Source organism: Falco peregrinus, chromosome 15 (assembly GCF_023634155.1).
Source record: "Falco peregrinus isolate bFalPer1 chromosome 15, bFalPer1.pri, whole genome shotgun sequence".
Lineage (NCBI taxonomy): Eukaryota > Metazoa > Chordata > Aves > Falconiformes > Falconidae > Falco > Falco peregrinus.
In genome coordinates this window covers 8,213,080-8,232,914 of record NC_073735.1, presented here as the reverse complement: position 1 = coordinate 8,232,914, position 19,835 = coordinate 8,213,080, and the positions used below count along the sequence as shown (strand labels likewise).

Genomic DNA, 19,835 nt, shown 5'->3' with positions numbered 1-19,835 from the left:
CTGGAAAGGCCCTGTTTGGACTCCTGGGAAAGACAAATTGCTCCATAAGATGTAAGGGCACACAGAGGCACAAGCACCTCCCCACTTCTGTGAGAGCGTGCAGGCTGGAGGGAAACCCTTTCCTCACGCTCACCAAAACCAAGCATGCGCGCACTTGCACAGAAGGTATACCCGGCATACCCTGATCGAGTCCTCCCATGGAAGTAGATGAGTTCATGCTGAGAGTCTGCTTGCTCTGGTTGAGTCCTGGGCTGGGCATGGTGGCTTTGGGAGATGGCACCCAACCAGGGGAAGGAACAGCCATAGAAGGGGACTTCAGGCGGCTTGGTGAGCCAGTTGGAGAGCGGACATTAAGCGAGGAGCTCATCACCTGGGGGGACTTGAGGGGTCCAGACTGGTTTGAAGGTGGCATGCTGACCATCTGTGAGGGCGTCTGTGGGGACTTGAGGTTGGCAGAAGGGGAAGTGACCAGCGGTGAGTGCACCTGGCTGAGGGTGGGAGACTTGAGGTGACCCATGCTGGGGGAGTTCATCTGGCTGATGTTGATGGTGAGGTCAGAGGGCCGGCGGCCCAGCCCCCGCGAAGGTGCTGGGTGCATGTTGGCCAGGTTCCCCCCTTGCGTGGGAGTGGGATTTGAGGCCGGAGGCAGGGGGATGTGGCTGAGTCTGGTGGTGCCACTGATGTTCCCAACAGGCATGGCGCTCTGCTCGGGGCTGAACATGTCCGAGCCGCTGCCCATCTCCTGGGGCATGTTGGGATAAGGCCCCTGCCCGCTTGAGAAGCCTTGCTGTCCTTGGTTGGGGAACTGGGAGGGAATCATCATTTTCTGGGGTCCCCCCAGCATCGCACTGCCATTGCCATTCTGAGCCCTCGCCCTGGCCAGCTCCTCAGGGCTCATGCCCTGGTGGGCCATTATATCGGGGCCCCTCATCTTCTGTGACATCATCATCTGCTGCTGTGGGGTCATCTGGACATTGAGGTTCATGTTCATGTTCATGTTGACGTTCATGTTCATGTTGAGGTTGCCAGGGCCCATGGGTGTGTCCATGTCCCGAAGGCCCGACTGACTCATAGGGGGGCTCAACATCCCCCGAGTGCCTGCAAAATCCATTCCCATTGGGGCACTGCTCAGGCTGTCCCCCGTTATCTGCCCAGCAAACATGGATGGATCCATCTGCCTGTGCGCCTGTATCATCCTCTCCATTTCCATGCCCTGGCTCATGGAGTTGCCGGACATCCCCATGGGCCTCTGCATTGCCACTGGGCGTTTCTCCATCAGCTGATGCCGCAGGATCTCCTCCCTGGCACGGGGATTCATGAACCTTTCGGGGTCCCCTTGCCCTGATGGGTAGGGCAGGGTGCCTTGTGGAAAGTTCCCAGGGCCTCCCATAGGAGGCATATCATCGCTCCACCCAATGCTGGGCCTGACTGGCCTCTGCAGGGCGTTCATGGGCCCAAGAGCATCCAAGGGCATGTTCTGCATCCCTCCGAAGCCAGAGACTCTCTGCATTTGATTCCCAGGGAACCGCGGCCCTGGGAAGGGTGGCCCTCCCCGCAGCTGCATAGGGTCCTGCACATCTATGGGTCCCCGCAGCTGGCTGCCCATCCCTGGTGGCCACTGCTCTCCAGGCTTGCTGTGGTAGGGTGGCGGAGGCCCACGCATCATCATGCTCCCCATTGACTGGGGGATCATGATCTCCTGCATGGGCCGGCCATGGATGCTGATCTGCTCCTCTTTCCGTCGCTTTTCCTCATAGTACTCTTCCTGCAACTTCCTCCAGGCCACTTGCTCTGGTGTCAGGCTGTCCTGGTTCAGCCGCTGCATCATCATGTTCATCTGCTGCCCCATGTCAGCACCTGGGTGGTGAGGCACCTCATGTTCCAGGCTGGGCCCACCAAGGCTCTGGGTCTGGGAGATCATGGACTGCAGAGGCTCTTCGTACTTCTTCAAGCTGGTGGGGGGCACAGGGGGCTGGGCAGGGGCAGCCTGCGGCTGTGGGGCAGTCCCGCCCTCACCGGCATTTTGGCTGGACTTCATGAAGGGCTCGGCCTCCCCACTGCGCAGCAGCAGACGCTCAATGTCTCGCAAGGTCTGCAGAGAGCGCTCTCGGTGCTCCAGCTGCTCCTTCGACAGCCCCTCTGAGTTTATAGGGTTCCTGGGTCCCAGGCCTGCCTGCCCATTCCCTGGCATCCCCGGGCCCTCCCCTAGAAGGCTGGAGCTGGATGTGGCAGAGGAGTCCACTTGTCCAGGTTGCATGGTGCTGGCAGACGCAGTGGGTGTATTTGGGTGATTACTTCCAGGTTGGTTGCTGCCACTGCTGTTCCCCAAAGAGTTGGGAGTCAGATCCCTCCGGACATCTTCACTTGTCCCTTCCTGGGGCAGGCTGCTGGGTGCAGGCAAAGGTGCTTGACTAATGGTCTGAGGTGGGGGCTGTGGCGGGGGAGGCTGAGGCTGACTCGCTTGAGGTGCTGGTGGCTGGGACTGTGGAGTGTTGGCAGCAGGTGGATTAATCGGAAGTGGCTCAGCAACCCCCAGCACTTTAGGAACTGGCGCCTGGCAAAGAAAAGGGAGATAAACCTGAGCAGGGAAAACCCTAGGCAAGTATTCTTCCCCGCACCTTGCAGGAGACCTCTCTGTCCCCAAAACATGCCCTGTAGCACTCCACCTTCATTCCTTGTGGGGAAGACACAGGCTCCGTTATGCACCCTGGAAAGGCACCATCAGGTGCTCTGCCCATCCACACGGTTATGGGGCCACATGCTGTGCCCCATCCCAAACTCCTCACAGCTGACAGCAGCCAGGACTCACTCCCAAGAGGTTCCACAGCAAAGCAGCTTCCCACCCCACTGAAAGGGCATCTGACAATCCCTTCCCCCACAGCTGAGCCAGGAGCTGAGGGAGAACAGCCACGTCAAAAGGGGAGGGTCAGCAGTCAGTAGCAGGTGCCAACAGGAGCCTTTGGTTCATGTCTGGCATACCTGGTCTAGCTTTGCTCGCGGGACATTCTGCTGATGGTAGGCCAGAATAGAGTCAGCTCGGCCCTGCAGGACAGCTTCTGCAGCTCTGGGGAGAGAGCACAAACCACTCAAGAACAGGCATCGTGCCCCATCCCACCCACCCCAGGTGCCACCTCTGCTCCTCAGTCCTGCAGGGAAAGGGAATTTTCTGGAGGTCACTGAGAAGGGATATGCCTGGAGTCCTCCCACCTGTCCTGCACAAGCCCCAGTGAAGTTCTCCAACTGACGATTGCTTGCCCTGGAATTTCTCTCTTCCCATGTCCTTTTGCTCTGGGGTCTATCACGGATACTCTGGGATCCACTGCACTGAACTTGTGGCACAGCACAACTCTGAAACTAAACAGCCATGCTAAGACTCCACAGCTGAGACAATGCAGGGCAGAACGGAGGAACTGAGTGGAGAACACCAAGTGTTACACGGCACTCCTCGTGACACCCAGCCCCTTTGGTACTTCTGAATCAGACCAACAGCCCATACTGCTTTGGGTGAATCTTTAGCTGGATGCTGACCAGATGTACCCTATGGTGTGTGTCGCAGAATGCAGCACTGCGCACCACTGGGATGAAGCATGCATTTGGGCCCAAGTTTGCCCACCAGCAGCAGCTGCCAGCAAACTTCCTGAGCCTTGGGGAGACCCGCTCTGTCCAACCAAAGGGATACAGGTCTGTCTGGCTCTCCGGGACTCAAGCGCAGCACGCAGCAGGCAGGTATGATGGACCAGCCCTATACCAGCAGAGGATGGACAGGATTCACCGCTTACGTGTTAGCAAGGTGCGTTGTAAAGACGTAAACGAACTGTGAAGGCTGCTTTCCCGTTCCGCCGCCTCCGCCTCCTGCAGCATCCGACCGCAAGCCGGGGGCAGCACCATGAGGCACGCTGGAAGAAGTGGTCTCATTCAGGTTCGGCAGCGGGTTGGACCCTGGGCCGAGCTGTGAGGCCGTGGACATCGCAGGATCTGCTACATTACAATCTGCGGGAGCAGAGGAGACAGGCTGCTGAAGCCACCGAGCCCCAGCGGCCTCCCGCCCGCGCCACGGGCAGCAGCGGGCAGGGGACCGGGGACCGGGCTGCGGCTGCGACCGGCGGCGCCGGGCACGGCCCCGGGCGGAGGAAGAGCCTCTGGCCGGCCGGGTCCCCGGCAGGTGGCAGCACGCGCCCGGCCGGGGCCACCGCCTCCCGGTGCCACCGCGGAGCCGTCCCCGCTGGCCCGCCGGCTGGACACCCCGCAGCGAGGGGAGAGGGGATGCTGTCCGCGGCAGCGGTGACTATTAATCGTCGGCCGTCATTCAACCCTACTCCTAATTAATATTAATAAGCATTGCAATTACCAGGAGCACGCAGCGCCTTTCTCTCACCTAGCTCCTTGCAGGCACACAAGCGACATTCCCCGCGGCAGGCAGGCTCTCCTTCCAGCAGCCTCTCGCCAGGGACCACCCCGCAGGCCCACCGAGCACCAGCCATGCCACAGCAGTGCTTGAAGTGCAGGGACATCACTGGAAGCGTGGCATGGAGACACGCGTGCTGCTTCACTGCCCCCCCTTGCCCCTGGACAGCCCCACCTTGACCTGCTCTAATTAAAGCAGATCTCGGAGCAGGCTGCTGACAGGGAGGTGGCACCATCCCTTCCCGCAAGAGTTGCAGACTGTGCAGAGAAACACCAGGGGAAGAGCCTGGAGAGGATGGCTACCGATCCACTGGCAGGCACGACAGCCACCCTCTGCTTGGTTTCATACACTTCCATGTTCTCCATCAGCAGCGGCCCTTGGGCGCCACGGGACCTTGCTCCACTCTCGCAGGTATTTTCTTGGGGCAATTTGAAAGTTAAACTGAATTCTAGACACCAAAAGTGAAGGAGTTTTGATGCTGTTGGAAAGCAGGAGAGACCTGCTATTGGTTGCCCCAAACAGTGCACACCTTACCCAGCTCAGCCCTGCCTGAACCACCATCAAGACCCTCAGAGCTTCCTGAGACTCAGCTGCCTTTAAAGCACAGCTGTGGAGAGCCAGGTGGATGGCCTGGCACAGACTTAGCTGCTGCAACAAGGGCACCACATGTCACATGGCCGGGTTGCCACTATGACCAGGGCAGGCATGCTGATCCAGAGTTAAGCCAGGCATGCTTTCAAGGCAGCAATTCTGCTGCTAGTGTGGCCAGAGCGATGTATGGCAGGGACATTCAGCCTCAACACCTTCTCCACATCTCCACAAAATAGGTCCTACATCTCACTGCATGGCCACAAACATTCTCCCAGTACAACAACCACCAGCTGCAACAGCCCACCGCACCACACACCCAGCTAAGGCAGCACACACAGGCAAAGCTAGAAGCGCCAGTGCCATCCGCCCTACTGAGCTGCGGGAAGGACCCAGCTTTATTCAAGCTTCTATGCTGGTAAGGAGGTAGACACTCACTGTGTGCACTGCTGATGGGCTTGTCGTCCTCCTCACTGTCTGGCCCAGAGCACCATTCATCCCCACTGTATGGCTGCTTCCTTTCCAGCACGCACCGTCGCTTGCTACGGGGAGCCACCTCACCTGCAAAGGGACCGAGCCATCAGAAGAGCTGAGGAGACCTGGCAGGGGCTGGGAAGGCTGGGGCCCTGCCTGGCTGTGTGCTGCACGCTGGCACTGCCAAGCAGCCAGGATGCACTGGGCAAGAAGCCTTACACTGACATCTGCCCAGCCCTGGTAAAGATCCTGAAGCATCTGCTCAGTCTGGGCTCCTTGGCTTTGCAGCCAGACCTGGCGAGACTCCCCTGTGAGAGCTAGCGGTTCAGAATGAGATGTAGTTCTTACTGTTTGAAAGGAGTCTGCAAACACAGGACATGTCCAATTGCTGTTCCAAACCGGAGAGCTTTGGGCATTAACTCTAAATTTAAGGGGTCTGTGATTTAGCAATTAAAACCCAAACACGCAACGAGCGGGCACATTCATACCCTTTGTAGGAACGCGAGACAGACTCTGCCCTTCACAGACATCAGTCAGGCAGGGGCCTTTATGCCCTCTGTACACTAGGGTGCCCCCTCCATTTCTCAGATGGGGCTGATGCAGCTTAGAGAGGAAGGGGCTTGCCTAAAGGCATCCAGGGACTTGGGGAAAGGAATCAGACACAGCATGGATAACTTCCAGTCCAGTGCTTTAACTCTAATGTAACACTACTTGGCCTCCCTTTTTTACGTCATCTAGCGGTTTCCAGGCCATGTTCACAAGATCGGTCAGTGTGCTGCAGCAGGAACACAGGAGATTCAGGCATTCCCAATCAAGCCATTTTAATAATTTTCCTGTGGAAGTCTGGGCTATGAGACACTACTGGGATAAAGCTACAGCTGCTTATGATCGGTGGCATACAGTAACCCCCCAAAGCAACAGGAGAAAGCTTTCCTGGGACAGGAGGTCTGTTCGGGTACATTCTACCCATTCTTCCAAGGCACGGCGCTGGCCTAAGCCAGTCAGGCAACACAGCTTTGGCTGTGAAACCAAATGCTTAGGGGCACGAGCCAGAACAGTGGCTCTGCGTTTAGGGACTGGGTGTGAGCCTTGGTTGGAACCAAGGGCACCACTGGGATTTCTCCTCCAATGACCCTCCATGAGATGCTCATTGCAGCCATTGAGCACAGAGCTCAGTGGAACACAAGAGGCTACAGGGAAGGCTGGGTGAGGACAGGGAAGCCAGAGGGTTTGGAAGCACTGACTCAGCCCTTTTCCAGAAGCCACATGCTGTAACACAAGAGTCATCCGTCGCTGACAAAACCACAGAACTGTTCAGACAGCGACCCTCACAGCACCTCCTCGCTAACCATGGCCGAGTCGTTGGGCAGCTGTAAGAACACCACAAAGGCAGCTCTTTGCCAACAGCAAGGAGACAGAAAACAACTCAACTCAGTCCCAAGCTGAAAGTGAACCACAGTCTTGCTTAGCTGGCCTCAGCAGCCCAAGAAAGCCAGAGTCCCAGATTCTCAGTGTAACAGCTTAGGGAATGAAACATAAAGACATTGCTCAGCCGCTCTGGTCCCAAAACCGCGGATGTGACAAGCCAGTGATGCAAAAATGCACAGGCAGCCAGGACAAGCCTGGACAGAAGCCACAGCACAGAAACCCAAGATGCTCACAGCTGCTCCCATCCCAGGTCCTGCCAGGACGCTTGCAGCAACTGCAAGGATGACATGCTGAGGCAAGGTTTAGGAGAGTATTACCTTTTGATTCTGTGTCCTGTGAAGGGGTGCCGGCTTCTCGCTGTTCTCCAGAGTCCACCGAGATGCTTCGTTCCCGTTTTACCTTGCCTTTCAAGGAGCTGAAGTTTGGGACAGTGTTCTGGCTGTTTTTCAGTCCAGAGTTGCCAGGGGAGATCTGAGTGGCCTTGCTGCCATGGCTGCCCGCCCCCACACCCTTCGAGCCCAGGTTGCAGGTGGGTGCTTGGCTCACATTGTGGTGCTGGGCCGGGGCACTGCTGCTGCCTGCCTTGCCATGGCTGGGCAGTTTGTTGTCAGGGTGCATTGGATTGGCTAAAGCTTCCCACAGCGCCAGTGGAGGGAACTCCCAGGCCCTTCGGTCAGAAACCTGCAAGAGAAGAGGGCAACAAGTGAGCACGGTGCCCCCGGCATGGGCACAGCTGCCACGAGCACTGCCCAGGGCACTGCGGCTGCTGCCTGGTCGCAGGGCCAGATAAAGCCTGTGGCAAGGCACAACCCAGAGATGCTTGTGCTGTGAATTAGCCCTGGCGCCTTTGAGCAAGGATCCTGCCCTGCAGTCAGCTGCACATGAACAATCAGCAAACTCCCACCCAGGCACGGCAGGCTTGCCAGCGCTCCAAGGGCATGGATGCAAGAGCCCTCATTTCCAAGGCTATGATGAGAACAGGGTGCTCCATGCCAGCCTGGCCCCCTGGCGAGCGAAAGGATCCTTAGAGCCACTTTGTAGGTGTTTCCAGAGCTCAAACAACTTTGTGACCCTGAACAGAAATCTGGTGCCCTATGGGTTTTCAATGACCCCTTCTGCTGCTAAGTAAATTTCCTCTGCTCTGCAAAACACACAGAAGACAACTGAGCAGACAGAAATGATCTTGATGCAAAGCTATGAAGAGAAGGCTGGGATGGGGCAGAGGAGGACTAAGAAGGCTGAGGCAGCGGTGGTGGGTTGCAAGGCAAGGGCAGAGCTGGGAATAGCAGGTACTCATTAGCTAAGTGGCATCCCTGTCTTTCCCAGGGGCCTGAGGGACTGTTCTGGCTTCTGCTCCGAGGCCCTGGGTGAGGGAGCATCCACTTCAGTGGCAGCTTCCAGCCCAGCAGGATGATGCAACCTGCCATGGGCCTGCCAGGATAGCAGGGTGAGGCTCTTCTGCTCCAGACCCAGCCCAGCCTTCTGAACAGCCCTGCAGGCTCAGGCAGAGAGTGTTTCAGGGAAGAGGTGGTTAGGGCAGAGTGTGCAGGCTTCTGGGCTGGAGGACATGCATGCAGCTGAGCAATGCTGCAGCAGCCCTTCTTGCAGGATCTATTTGCCTTGGCAGAGCCTCAGGCTCATGCTGGGATTCTTCCCCTTGGAGCTGTGCACGGGCATTAGAGATGACTGGGGTGTGGTTCTGCAGTACCCGAGCACATCGCGTGTTCTGGAAGGCTACTATCAACCCTCAGCTCAACAGATAACCCTGGTAGCTGCAGGGTGCATCCCTCCCGGCTTATGAGTACCTCTACTTGCAGCAAGTAGCCTTCTTCAACATGGCACAGGCAGTATGGGACATCAGCCAGCCTCTCACCTCAGGGGCTGCCAGAGCAGGCAGAGGATGTCCCTGACCTTCGGGCACAGCTCCTGCACACCAGCTCTTCCTGGCCTGAACCGCGTTCACTCCTAAGCCCTCGGAGATAGTCCCAGCGCAGAAAGATGCACATCCCCATGAGAACTTCTCCTGGCTTTCTTCATCTAGAGCACACAACTAACTCTTCCTGCATCAGGGCTCCATGTTCCTCTGCTACAGCCCCCTCACTGCCCCAGCCAGTGACCCCAAAGCTGCAGAGACCCACCCTGCCTGCCTGTCACAGTCTTCTCTACTTCTCAGGGAGCAGGGGGGAAGGAGAGTAAACCACATTTGTGCAAGTTAAGGTATTACTCTGTTTGCTTATGTCTGCTGCGTGCTTTGCGTGACACCCCACCACACACTTGAGAACCTTTCCTGAGCACAGGCAGAGAAATTTCCCAGCACATGGGAGCTACTGGGCCCATGGTCTGCTCCTCCCATCTGGACCACACAGGCCAGATGCTGTGCACAGATTTCTTCTGCCACCCAGGGACAGGAAGCGCCGGCTTCAGACCAAACCCTGCATCTCTGGATAGCGCCGCAAGAGCTCAGCAGCACTACGCACGCTCCTCCCGGCTTGCCGAAGGCGAGCCTGAAGACATACCATCGGCAAAAACCAAGTGCTTGCTCTGCTAGGGCAAAACACTGTATCCAGAATGGCACACAAGCAAAGAGCAAAACACACTTGGCAGACCCATAATCCCCAAAAGATGATGATCGCCACAAGGTGCAGGCTGCAGCTTGCCATCTACCACCAGTGAGTTCCCTGCCTGCAAAAGGGACTTCTCAGCATCTGCCTCCCTGTGAGGCAAGGCTGGCTGAGTCGGTGGCTGGCTGGCACGCCATGGCACCCAACCAAGTGCAGCCTGCACAAACAGTGCTATCACACAGCCCGCCCAGGCATTCCTAGTTAGTTAGCGGGATTGTTGGTGCACAAGTTGGCCTATCACCACTTCCTAACTAGCAAGTCGTTAGTTGCTCCCTCCTCCTCTGCCTCCTCCCCACACACCTCGGTGAGGGCTCTGCTCTAGCCTGGAGGAAGATGGTGAGCCACAGTGCTGATTAATTTTCACAGCACATAAGGGAGTTGCTAGCCCTTTAAGTGTCAGCCAGTCTCACTCACTCGCTCTTGTTCTCCAGGGACCTATTAATAGCAGCTGGAAAGATCACATCACTCTCTGGATATTTATACCCCTCATTCCACACCAGGAGAGATTTATGTCAAGAGCTGCCAGCCCAGTGCCGGCCCAATTGCTCTGTCAAACCGCTCGCAGGGGGAGGGGAACAAAGCAGGGAAGGAGACATGGAGAGGGCAAGCGAGGAGGAGAAGGTCCATATGGCACAAGCTGCAGTGTTAAGCACACACACAGCCTGCAGCCACTGGCTGGCCAGCAGCAGGGAACCTTCAGCCCCGCTGGAAAAGGCTGCTGCCAGACAGCATTCCAGAAAGCAAGCCCTGCAGCAGCTCCCGCTGCTGGTGGCCCAGAGCCCCCATCTGCTGTGCCACACTCGTCAATCTTTGCAACACATCGCAGTCCTGAGGGTCACAAGCCGACTGACTCCAGAGCGCGGCTAGACCAGCCAAGGAGGAGCTACCACCACCATCCATATCGACGATAGGCTGGGAGATGCAGGTCTGCCTTGTGGCACATCTGCATGGACATGATATTGCATTCAAAATAGATCCCAAAGTGTTTCACTGAAAATGCGAATGCTCAGCAGCTCTGAGGCACAGCCCTTGTACAGCATAGCATGGGTATGCAAGTGCCTTGGGGAGGGAGGAAGAAAACCATGGCCCCACTTAAGACCATGTCTGCAGAGTCCTAAGACAAACACTCAAGAGGCACCCCCTATCCCTCTAGTTTTCAGGTCAGATTGCAGGGAACACACACATTGATCCTGAAGGACATGGCAGCCGCCACGATGAAACCTTCAGACAGCCTCACTGGCTTCGAGGTCCATCCAGAATGTTACATTTTTGGGGCATCTATCTTCTCCCTTTGTTTTGGGAGCAGGCTGGTGCTCCAGGGAGGGCATCCACTGCCCTGCCCCAGCCAGTCACAGGACAGAAAGCTACCCTGGGCTGATGGGGGGCCCTTGGCTCAACCTCAGGAAGCCCTCCTCTTCCCGTCTTTTCACTGAGACTGCCTGCTTCCCTTCGCGGCTCCTAATGGGAGAAATGCCAGAAGCGACTGCCTGCAGATTCTGCTCTGCTTTCGGGAGTAGCAACAGTTGGATTCTGTTGCAGATGCATAGCGGGGATCCACCCTGGCCTCCCATCTGTCTGGTTGCAGCATGCCGATAGGCATCTCGATTGCTGTAAGCTCCTTGCACACGCCCCTAGATTCAAACTGGATTCCAGCAGGCATGCCACACATCTGGGCCACAGAAGAGAATTAATCAGAAAGTAGATACACTGACACAAACAATCCAAAACATCTTGAAAAGAACATGACAAAAAGGAGATTGCAGAGAAATTTGGCTCCCTCTGCCATTTAGCAACACACCCACTCCAGCCCAGTAGTTTTAAAGACAATAGCAAACTTAATTCCCAGCAGTTAAAGCAAGGAGCTGAGACTCCTGGCTTCTACCCCCTGCCCCCCCCCCCCCGATTCCACAAGTGACCCTAAGCAAGATGCACCGTTTCTGGGTGCCTCGATGCCATTAAATGGGGGGGGCGGGGGGGGGGGGGGGGGGGGGGGCAGAACACAACCCAGCCTACGCCCTGCGGGGAAGAAGGCTTACAAGGCACAATAAATACCTCTGTTGAACGAAGCCTACATCTAAAGGCAGAGTATTTGTGCCTGGTACATATAAAAAGCCACAGCTTCAAATCAAAGGCTAGGACCTTAGCGGACAAGAAACCTCAAAACAAAACAACAAAAAATGCTTTCAAGTAAGTCTCCTCCAGCACGGTCTGAACAGCAGCAGACGGGGAGGGGGAAGCTTCGGGCCAGGAGAGACCGGGCTGACATATTCGAAATCCCGGAATTGCTAGCTGATAGTTCAAGAAACCTGAAACCCCACTGCGTTCCCAGAGGACTTTCTGGTGAATCATGCTCCCGCTCGCTGTGAAGGACGATAGCACAGATTCACAACGCTGCCACAAGAATGCGGAGCCCGCGCCTGCCTCCCGACGGGGCAGGAAAGGCTTCCAGCAGCCAGCCTGCCTGCCCCGCAGCTTCCACCTCCTCCGGCTGGCTGCCATCGCTGCCGTGCCATCCCCGTCAGAAGAAATGGCGAGAGAGGAAGCCAGGAAGCCAGGTGAAGTCACAAGGATTCAAAAAGGAAGGAGCTTCCCCGCACCTCCCTCCTATCAGATGTGGGGGACAGCTCTTGCGAAACCCAGACAATGACTCCTGACTTGCCCGCACACAGCAAAGACCAGAAACTCGGCCTCCTGAGCTGTGCTGACATGCCCTGCAGCTCATGAGCACCCAACATACAAGACCGGTCGCGACAGAGAGATGTAACGAGCAGAAAGTCACCCAGCCCCCCTCTCTGCCAGCCAGCCCAGTAAGTCACTAGTCCAGGTTGACGTTGCAAATGCCGTCTAAGCACCTCGCCTATGCTGATAACCACCCACCTAATCACTTTGTGCAGCAACCCTGGCACAAGCCCAATCCTAAATGTCCCGTTGACACACTACAAAGTCAAGTGGAACACCTTGGCTTTCAAAATGAGAAGTCCTACGCAAGCTCAAGGGCTTCTTGAAGAAAGGCAGAGAACAGCAAAAGGAGAGACCCCAAAGACCTGCTGCCCACTCCCGAAATACCTCTCACCCCAAGGCTGGATGAGATCACAGGCACACTACCTAACACCACTTCCAGATTATCAGTCCTTCCAGGGTTAACAGCAGAAGGGGTTGGAACACCTCCAAAGAAATACCATACTATTTCATTGAAGTCTGACTATTTCACAAAGGCAAAGACTACAACAAACTTTCCAGAAGCAAGGTTTCTGAAGTCTGAGAATCTTTGATCATTGTTGATTTGAGAAAAAGACCAGAATCAGAAACTTGACCTTTTCCATGCAAAAATGGTTGTTCCAAAACAATCCTTTTCGCAAGACCATTCAATGGGTTTTGAATCTGTTCCAGTGAGAAACAAAACCCTTAAAAACAGTAGCGAAGCAGCAGGGCTGTCACCGAGCCAGCTCCAGCCAAGAGTCAGCGATGGGCTCTAAGAGCCAGATGAGCCCTGGAACTGACCCCAAGCCCAACAAGCCCAGCTCTGAGCCAGCACACTATTCAGCAACCCAGGACTGCAGGAGCACCTCCCCAACCCCTGCACAGGAGCACTTGCCTGAGTGTGTCTATCACCAACGAGAACCAGCCTTAACCCAGGCTGCTGCTGCTAAAGGCATTTTCATTTGAGCCCTGCTTTGGCCGGCTGGACTCGGGAAGCCATCAGGAGGCAAGGAGTTCCACAGGGCAACGCTCCATTGACAAGAGTCGTTTGTTTTGAAGGTGTCATGAAATTATGCTGCTCTTACATCATTAGACTGAGAGCCCAACGAAGCCTGTTTTCTCTTCTATTCATTTCTTGGATCCTTCTCAGGCCCTTTTAAATGGCAGAAAAGGTGGTACCCTCACCAGCTGTGTGGGAGGGCTCTATAAGACCTGCAGAGAAAACCCAATGCCCTGTTGAATCCTAGCAGTTCTCAGAGTTGTTTTGGCTGGCCCTGCTGATCTCCTGCCATTTGGAGCTGCCTCACGAATTATGCATTTCAGCGTGGCTGCTTGGCCACAAGTCTCAAAGGTCTTTCATAGGACAAAACTCCAGATTCGCACCCCCTTCCACCTAGGGACAGACACACCATGTAACATGGGTGGAAGCTGAGGCTCGGAGAGAGTGAGGTGAATGGGGAATGCTGTCTGCTTTCTGCTCCGCACCCTACTACCTTTCCCTGGTCACGGTTTCAATCCATCAGTGTTCTAAGAGCTTTCCTTGTCCCCAGCTCAACATTTGTTCCCACTCTTCTGCTTCTTGCTGCACACCCAGATAGAGCCTGGCTTCCTATCCTGTGCTCAGGGAGTCTCCAGGTCTATCACCAAATTTGCAGATCCTTCCAGCTTCTGAGTCCAACTGGCATGTTCTCTACAGAAATCCTGCACGTGCCAGACATTCACATGACTCGACAGTCACATGCAGCTCTATTGGGAGGGTAACAATGAATTATTTTGTACACCACCTCACCCAACCTGCTGGGGACAGGTCAGCAAGAGACCTGCAGGAAGGTGCAGGTGTCCCCCACACAGGGTAGCACAGCCACCTGCACGCCGCAGCTCAGCAGGCTGCAGCGGTGTAACAGCATCTAGTAGGTCAGGGAGCAAAGCCAGAAATCTCTTCCACAGGTACTACTGCTGCTCAGGCAGCTTCGATTTCCCCCGACGCAGGATCTTCTCCCACAGCACGTAAAATTTGGCCAGAATCATGGGCTGCTGTAACAGCTGGACACCCCCACGCAGCCTTTGGTAAATGCATCAAGGATCTTTGCCTGTAGATGCCAGCAACATGGCTCAGGCAGGTAGCAACACAGGGATACACACCATTTCTGCAGCAGGCACCTTGGACCTGACCCCCCTCAACCACTCGCCGCTGGCTGTCCCATCATACGCAGCTCAGGGCAGGACACCTTCCTGGGCTGTAATAATGTGACTGTGCTGGGGTGCACAAAGACAAGCTCCCCTATACATGGGAAGTGGCGGTTTCCCTGCAAAAACCCTTCTGGCAGATAACACTGCAGGCTGCAACACAAAGCCACAGCACAGACCTCCCTGTGCAGTTGTTACATGGGATTAAAAGACCTCCTCAGGCAACTCCTGCTGTGTTGGTGCACTGGGGTTACTGGGATTGGCTGAGTAATGCGAAAATGCCTACCCAGTGAGCTGTGCCTCACGGTGCCCCCTGCTACACCACCTATCCCTGAGCAGCAGGACTTGTAGTCGAGACCTTGAAAACCTGACTTTCCCACAAGAATCACGAGGGAGCCAAGTCTTGCCTAGAGTCAGGTAAATGCCTGGTACAGCTCTTTCAGCTGGGTCTAGAGCTCAGTAACTGCTTTAGGATCCTTTGGCAGTAACTGAAAAAGCCCATGAGATGCCAGCAGCATGCGGGACGGGAACCCAGCGTGCCAGAACTTCACAAGGAGCTCCTGAGCTTTATCACAATAGTTTCCGCTTTTCTTTTGAGCAGGAAGTACCTCTGCAGGTCTCTGTGACAGACCAGCCATTGTCAACCAGGACATGACACTTCACTTGGTCCCTTCCCCGCCCGCTGTCTCCAAGCCACAGACATAAGAGTTCCTGGTCCAGCTTCATGCCAGGTGTCCAGAAGCACCAGCTGTCAAACCCAGCACCCCATCTCCGGGTCTGAGCAGGAGACTGTGGGACAAAGCCACTAGGTGTCACCGTCACCCAAGGCATTCACAGCCTCTCCAGGGCTGAGCACAGGCAAAATCGCTGCACCTCCTGCCAGCATCGAGGCATCCAGGCTGGTGCAGTGGTGCAGGGGCCTTGCACCTGGACCATCGGTTTCCCCTTGCACCCCAGCCCTCATACCATGGACTCCATAAGGTGCGGAGGGGTGTGCTGGAGGGCAAAGCCATGCACCGTGTCCCTGCAGCTCCTGCTTACCCCGCTTCCTCAGATAAAGGCAGCACAGAGACACCTGTTGCAGGGTGCAAGCAAGGGCTAGACATCCTACACCACCTTGCAGAAAATCTCCCCCGAAACAACAGCTCTCCCTTCGAGCCCGACAATGCAAGCTCAGGCCACCTTCCAGCCTGAGGAAGGGCACAGTCTCTGCAGACAGAGTCCCAGCAGGAAGCCCTTGTGGCAGGGACACCCCTGCCACCTCTCCACACCATGTACACCAGCTGCACTGCACAGTATGACCAGCAGTGCAACAAACAGGCTTGCCTTCGAGGAGGCCCACGGTAGCAGAGGAAATAAGACATTTTAAGCCACACACGGGAAGGCTTGGTCTGACAGCCCTACTCTGACGCACTTTTCAGATCAATCAGTGTCCCAGCCTGCTCTCAACACAGACACAAGCTGGGCTCCCTTCCTGCGCCCAGTCCTGGCACTGAACGCAATGCACAAAAGACACACCTGCACAAAGCGGAGGCTGGAGCACCCATGGGCCAGCAAAGCGCCCAGGCTGCAGCACTGCCACTGAGCACATGAGCACACAGACGTGCTCCAGCTCACCTGGGGAGGGGGAGCTGACAGAAACGCAGGGCAGAGGAGGGGGAAGCAACGCTCCAGCCCCTGCACCTTGCCCCTATGCTGCCCTCGGCCAGCCTGGACTTCAAGAGAGATACAGAGAGCTGCCAAGCGCTCCTCCAGGATTACAAATACCAGGCCCAGCATGCAGCAGAGCCTGCGCTCTATATTTAAACCCCAGCTGAGGTCACTTCCTTTTCCCAGCAGCTCCCTCCAGCCCCCACCCTATCGCCTCGTATTTGCATGCCATCATGACTAAGGCACATCAGGGTTTAAGGTCAGAGGGGAAGAGCCTGCGCATCTGCCTCACAGGAAATTCCACCCTGGGAAACACTTCACCTTCCCCAGTGTGGATCGGGCCGGTGTGGGTCGCGGTGCTGCTGAGCGGTGGCAGCTGCCTGCAGGAGCTACTGGGATTCCAGTGCTGGGCTGGAGAGGGAGGGAGAGACCTCGAGGAGAGGGGAGCCCCCTGCCCCCCACAGGGCTTTACCATCAGAGTCTGACCTTCCACCAATCCGGAGAGGGGTTTCCCCACAGCACACCCCAAAAGGGGAGCTGCACCACCCTCCTCACCACACTTCACCCCCACAGAAGCCTCCTCCACACCTCAAGCTGAAATTCCCCAGCTTCTCCCACTCAGAGCATGCACAGAGGCACAGCCTTCCCCACAGACCAAGCCCCAAGTCCCAGGGACTACTTTGCCCTTATACAAACACCCCTGCAGCTCACCAAGCTCCTCCTTGGAGCCGCAGGGAAGAGGCACAAGAGACACAGTGATCTAACCCTGACCCAAGCCTCCAACCACCCCACTAGAAACAGACAGAAAGAGTCTGATATCACCCCATCTCTGTACTGTAGCTCTTGAGGTGGAGGCAGCAAGACCCTTGTTTATCAGCAGATGTACACCCACAGACAAGGAGGAGGGAGCAAACAGCAGCCTGTCCTTGGGGCTGCCCCCAGAGAGTTCCCCTTCACCAAGAGAGAGAGGTCTCATTAACTTACAATGTGCTTCTGACACCGCTCCAGCGTGCCTGAGGCTTGCAGTGGTCCTTGAGGGCAGAACCCAGGTGCCCAGACTCAGCCAGATCAAGCTCTGCAGCAGCTTCTTTTCCACTTGGTACAGTAACTGGGGCCATCAAGTGCTCCCGGCTCGGCCCAGGGCCCTCCACGCTCAACTCCAGTTACGCCGTTATTAAAAGCCAGAACATACTGAGAAGAAAAGTTATTGCATCAACAAAGGCCGGGGTACAAAGGAGCAGGAGAAGAGTGCAAAGGCTACCTAGTGGGAGAAGTGGAGATAACAGATATTTTGGAAGCAGGGTAGCCATTTAGGTTATGATATAAGAAAATCAGCTGCGGGGTTTGCAGTAGAACTCAAAGGTGATACTCGCACTGTGTCTATCGGGTTTCAAAGTTTTCGGCTGTCTGGATTACTGAGCCGATTTGCAAGTCTCTGAGCTAGCACGAGACACACCAGGATCGACATCTTTGAAGACCAACAGCCAGAAAGTTTCCTGTATGGAATCTTGGCATGCCAGCCAAATGCCTCTTCCTCATCCCATGGATTCTGGAGAGCAAATCTGCAATGGAGCAGGGGTGCCGAGGCAGCCCTATAATCCCTGGAGTCAGCTGACGGGGAAGCAATCGTGGCAAAAAGCTGCAGGGAAGAGGCACCACTACCAGAAGACAGGCAATGCAGAGCCAGCCAGCAGAGAGGGATGTGGGCGTCCAGCTCCTTTGGCCACTGACAGGGTACTTGTTGTCCTCTTCAGCACACAGACATCACGCTCTGGCTCTGAGCCTGCACCTTGGCAGTATGAGCACACTGGTGAGGCATGCCTGTGCCCTCCAGGGCTACGTCTCTACAACAGGAACCAGAAGCCACGGCAGACCATGGGCAGACCATGAGCAGCTCGTTGGCCCACAATCACATTACAGGACAGGAAGGAAGAAGGCACTTCAATCAGGCTGGAATAGCTTTAAACAGCTTCCACACCAATACCTCAGCCACTGGAATTAGCACCCCAACATCCCAAACATCCCGCTCCTGCACACACATCCTGCTCTGGGCACAGGCATCGGGGCCAAAGCAACACAGCTGCTGGTGTCCATGCTGGGGCTGTACGAGGGCTGCTCCCAAAGCAAGGTCACAGCAGCAAGCAGCCTGGAAGAAGGCAGAGAGCTTCCGTACGCTTTGTCAGAGGAAATCAAGGCTCAGCAGGGCCTCTCCCTCTACACCTTCACCACAGGCGTATGCTGGCTGTCCTCAAAACAGCAGTAACCAGCGAGTTTGGAGGTAGCTGGCAGGGAGACGCTGGTGCTCCCCTCCTCACTCTCGGGTGGTGGGAGCTCCTTTACCTGCCCACGGGACCTCCTGCTCCACACAGGCTCTGCAGCCTGCTGCTGGCAGGTGGAGGGTTAATGATGCCCAGGGAGCTGCAGGCAGCCTCCTTCTTGCCCTCTCAGGAACAATGGAGCCATTGTGGGAGGCCAGGCAAGTGTGGGCAGATCCCCCGGGACTGGCAGTTACCCACTGGGTGGGTCATTACTGCCACAGCACTCTGCTCCTCCACTCAGGTAGGAGGAGATCGGTGGCTGCCAGCCCTTCCCACGGGCCCTGAAGAAAACATGGCATGGCCAGCCCAGCCACAGGAACACCATGCCAGCATGCCCGGTGGCCCTGCCAAGCAACCTCGCTCCCACCAATTTGTCTGGGTACAAAATGCAGTCAGACAGCCACAGGCACAAAGCCGCCAGTCGACACCAGCATGCAGCAGACCAGACTGCAAGCCGGCTGCTGAGCCCTGCCAGCACTGCCAGCACCGCACCTGGGTTCTCCAGCAGGATCAGCTATGCTCCAGGATGTGCTGCAGGGGGACTGGAGCAGGAATAACCAGGGTTTTCTCATCCCAAAGCCACATTTCAATGGTGGGTGCAAGTGCTGACCTGAGACCAAGAGATTCTGGGAAACTCCTCAACTTGACACACACGTGAGCAGTGAGAACACAACCGCGTACCCGGGGGACGATGGTGGCTGCTTTCCAGGCTTCCACAGTCTGAAACTGGGATGAACAAGCAAGGGAGCAAGCAGCTCCAACATACTCCCACTCTCCTACAGTTTTGTATCTCCCGGCCCCAGCATGCCAGCACAAAGAGAATTGGGGATGCTCCAACTTCACACCCCAAAGACGACACAGCAGCAGCACGGCAAATCCTACGCCAAGGCAAGGCCAGCACTCTGCCACACTCCCAGACTTTTCAGCAGGCCCTCATGCCCCCTTGGGCATGGGATCACCATACAGAGCAACAAACTTGGCTCACTGAAATGTACACTGAGCATCTGCATGAAACCCTTGGCCAGGGACTTGACCCTGGACTAACACAACCCAACTTACAGCCTCTACACGTTGCCTCCAACATCAGAAGCAGCTCTGGCTGGTCCACAGGAGCACAGCAGCGCAGAAAGTGAGAAACAGCCCTGTACTGTTTGGCACTGCCTCCCTGGGACCCCTGTGCTGGGCACAAGCCTGCAGGCAATGCTGCAGAGGGCAGCTCCAAACATCTGGACTAGCTGGAGTCCCCTCAGGAGGAAGGTGCAGCTCAGATGCATGCTGCTGTGTACAACCACCAATGCAGCTTGAACCCTATGGGACCAGCGTGTGGGAGACATGACCTTTTCCACTTCACACTGCAGCTTCTTCCCTCATCTCGCAACTAGACTCAATCTCCCCATTTTCAGAAGCACAAGCACAAACAGAGGCCAGTACAATTCTTTGACCTGGCAGCACCAACTCTGCCAG

General features: G+C 56.1%; 1 protein-coding gene across 4 annotated transcripts in view; it reads right to left on the bottom strand.

Moving 5' to 3' along the window:
• The window catches only part of BCL9L (BCL9 like), a 50,099-nt gene that overhangs the window by 6,484 nt on the left and 23,780 nt on the right, over positions 1–19,835 (bottom strand). For all 4 annotated transcript variants that reach the window (XM_055819323.1, XM_027790430.2, XM_055819321.1 and 1 more), the window contains 5 exons: positions 7,213–7,576; positions 5,432–5,554; positions 3,780–3,990; positions 2,980–3,064; positions 181–2,554 (listed from right to left, as the gene is read on the bottom strand). In XM_055819323.1, the coding sequence (XP_055675298.1) occupies positions 181–2,554; positions 2,980–3,064; positions 3,780–3,990; positions 5,432–5,554; positions 7,213–7,513 (3,094 nt within the window). In that variant the 5' untranslated portion in view covers positions 7,514–7,576. The remainder of the gene's footprint in view (positions 1–180; positions 2,555–2,979; positions 3,065–3,779; positions 3,991–5,431; positions 5,555–7,212; positions 7,577–19,835) is intronic.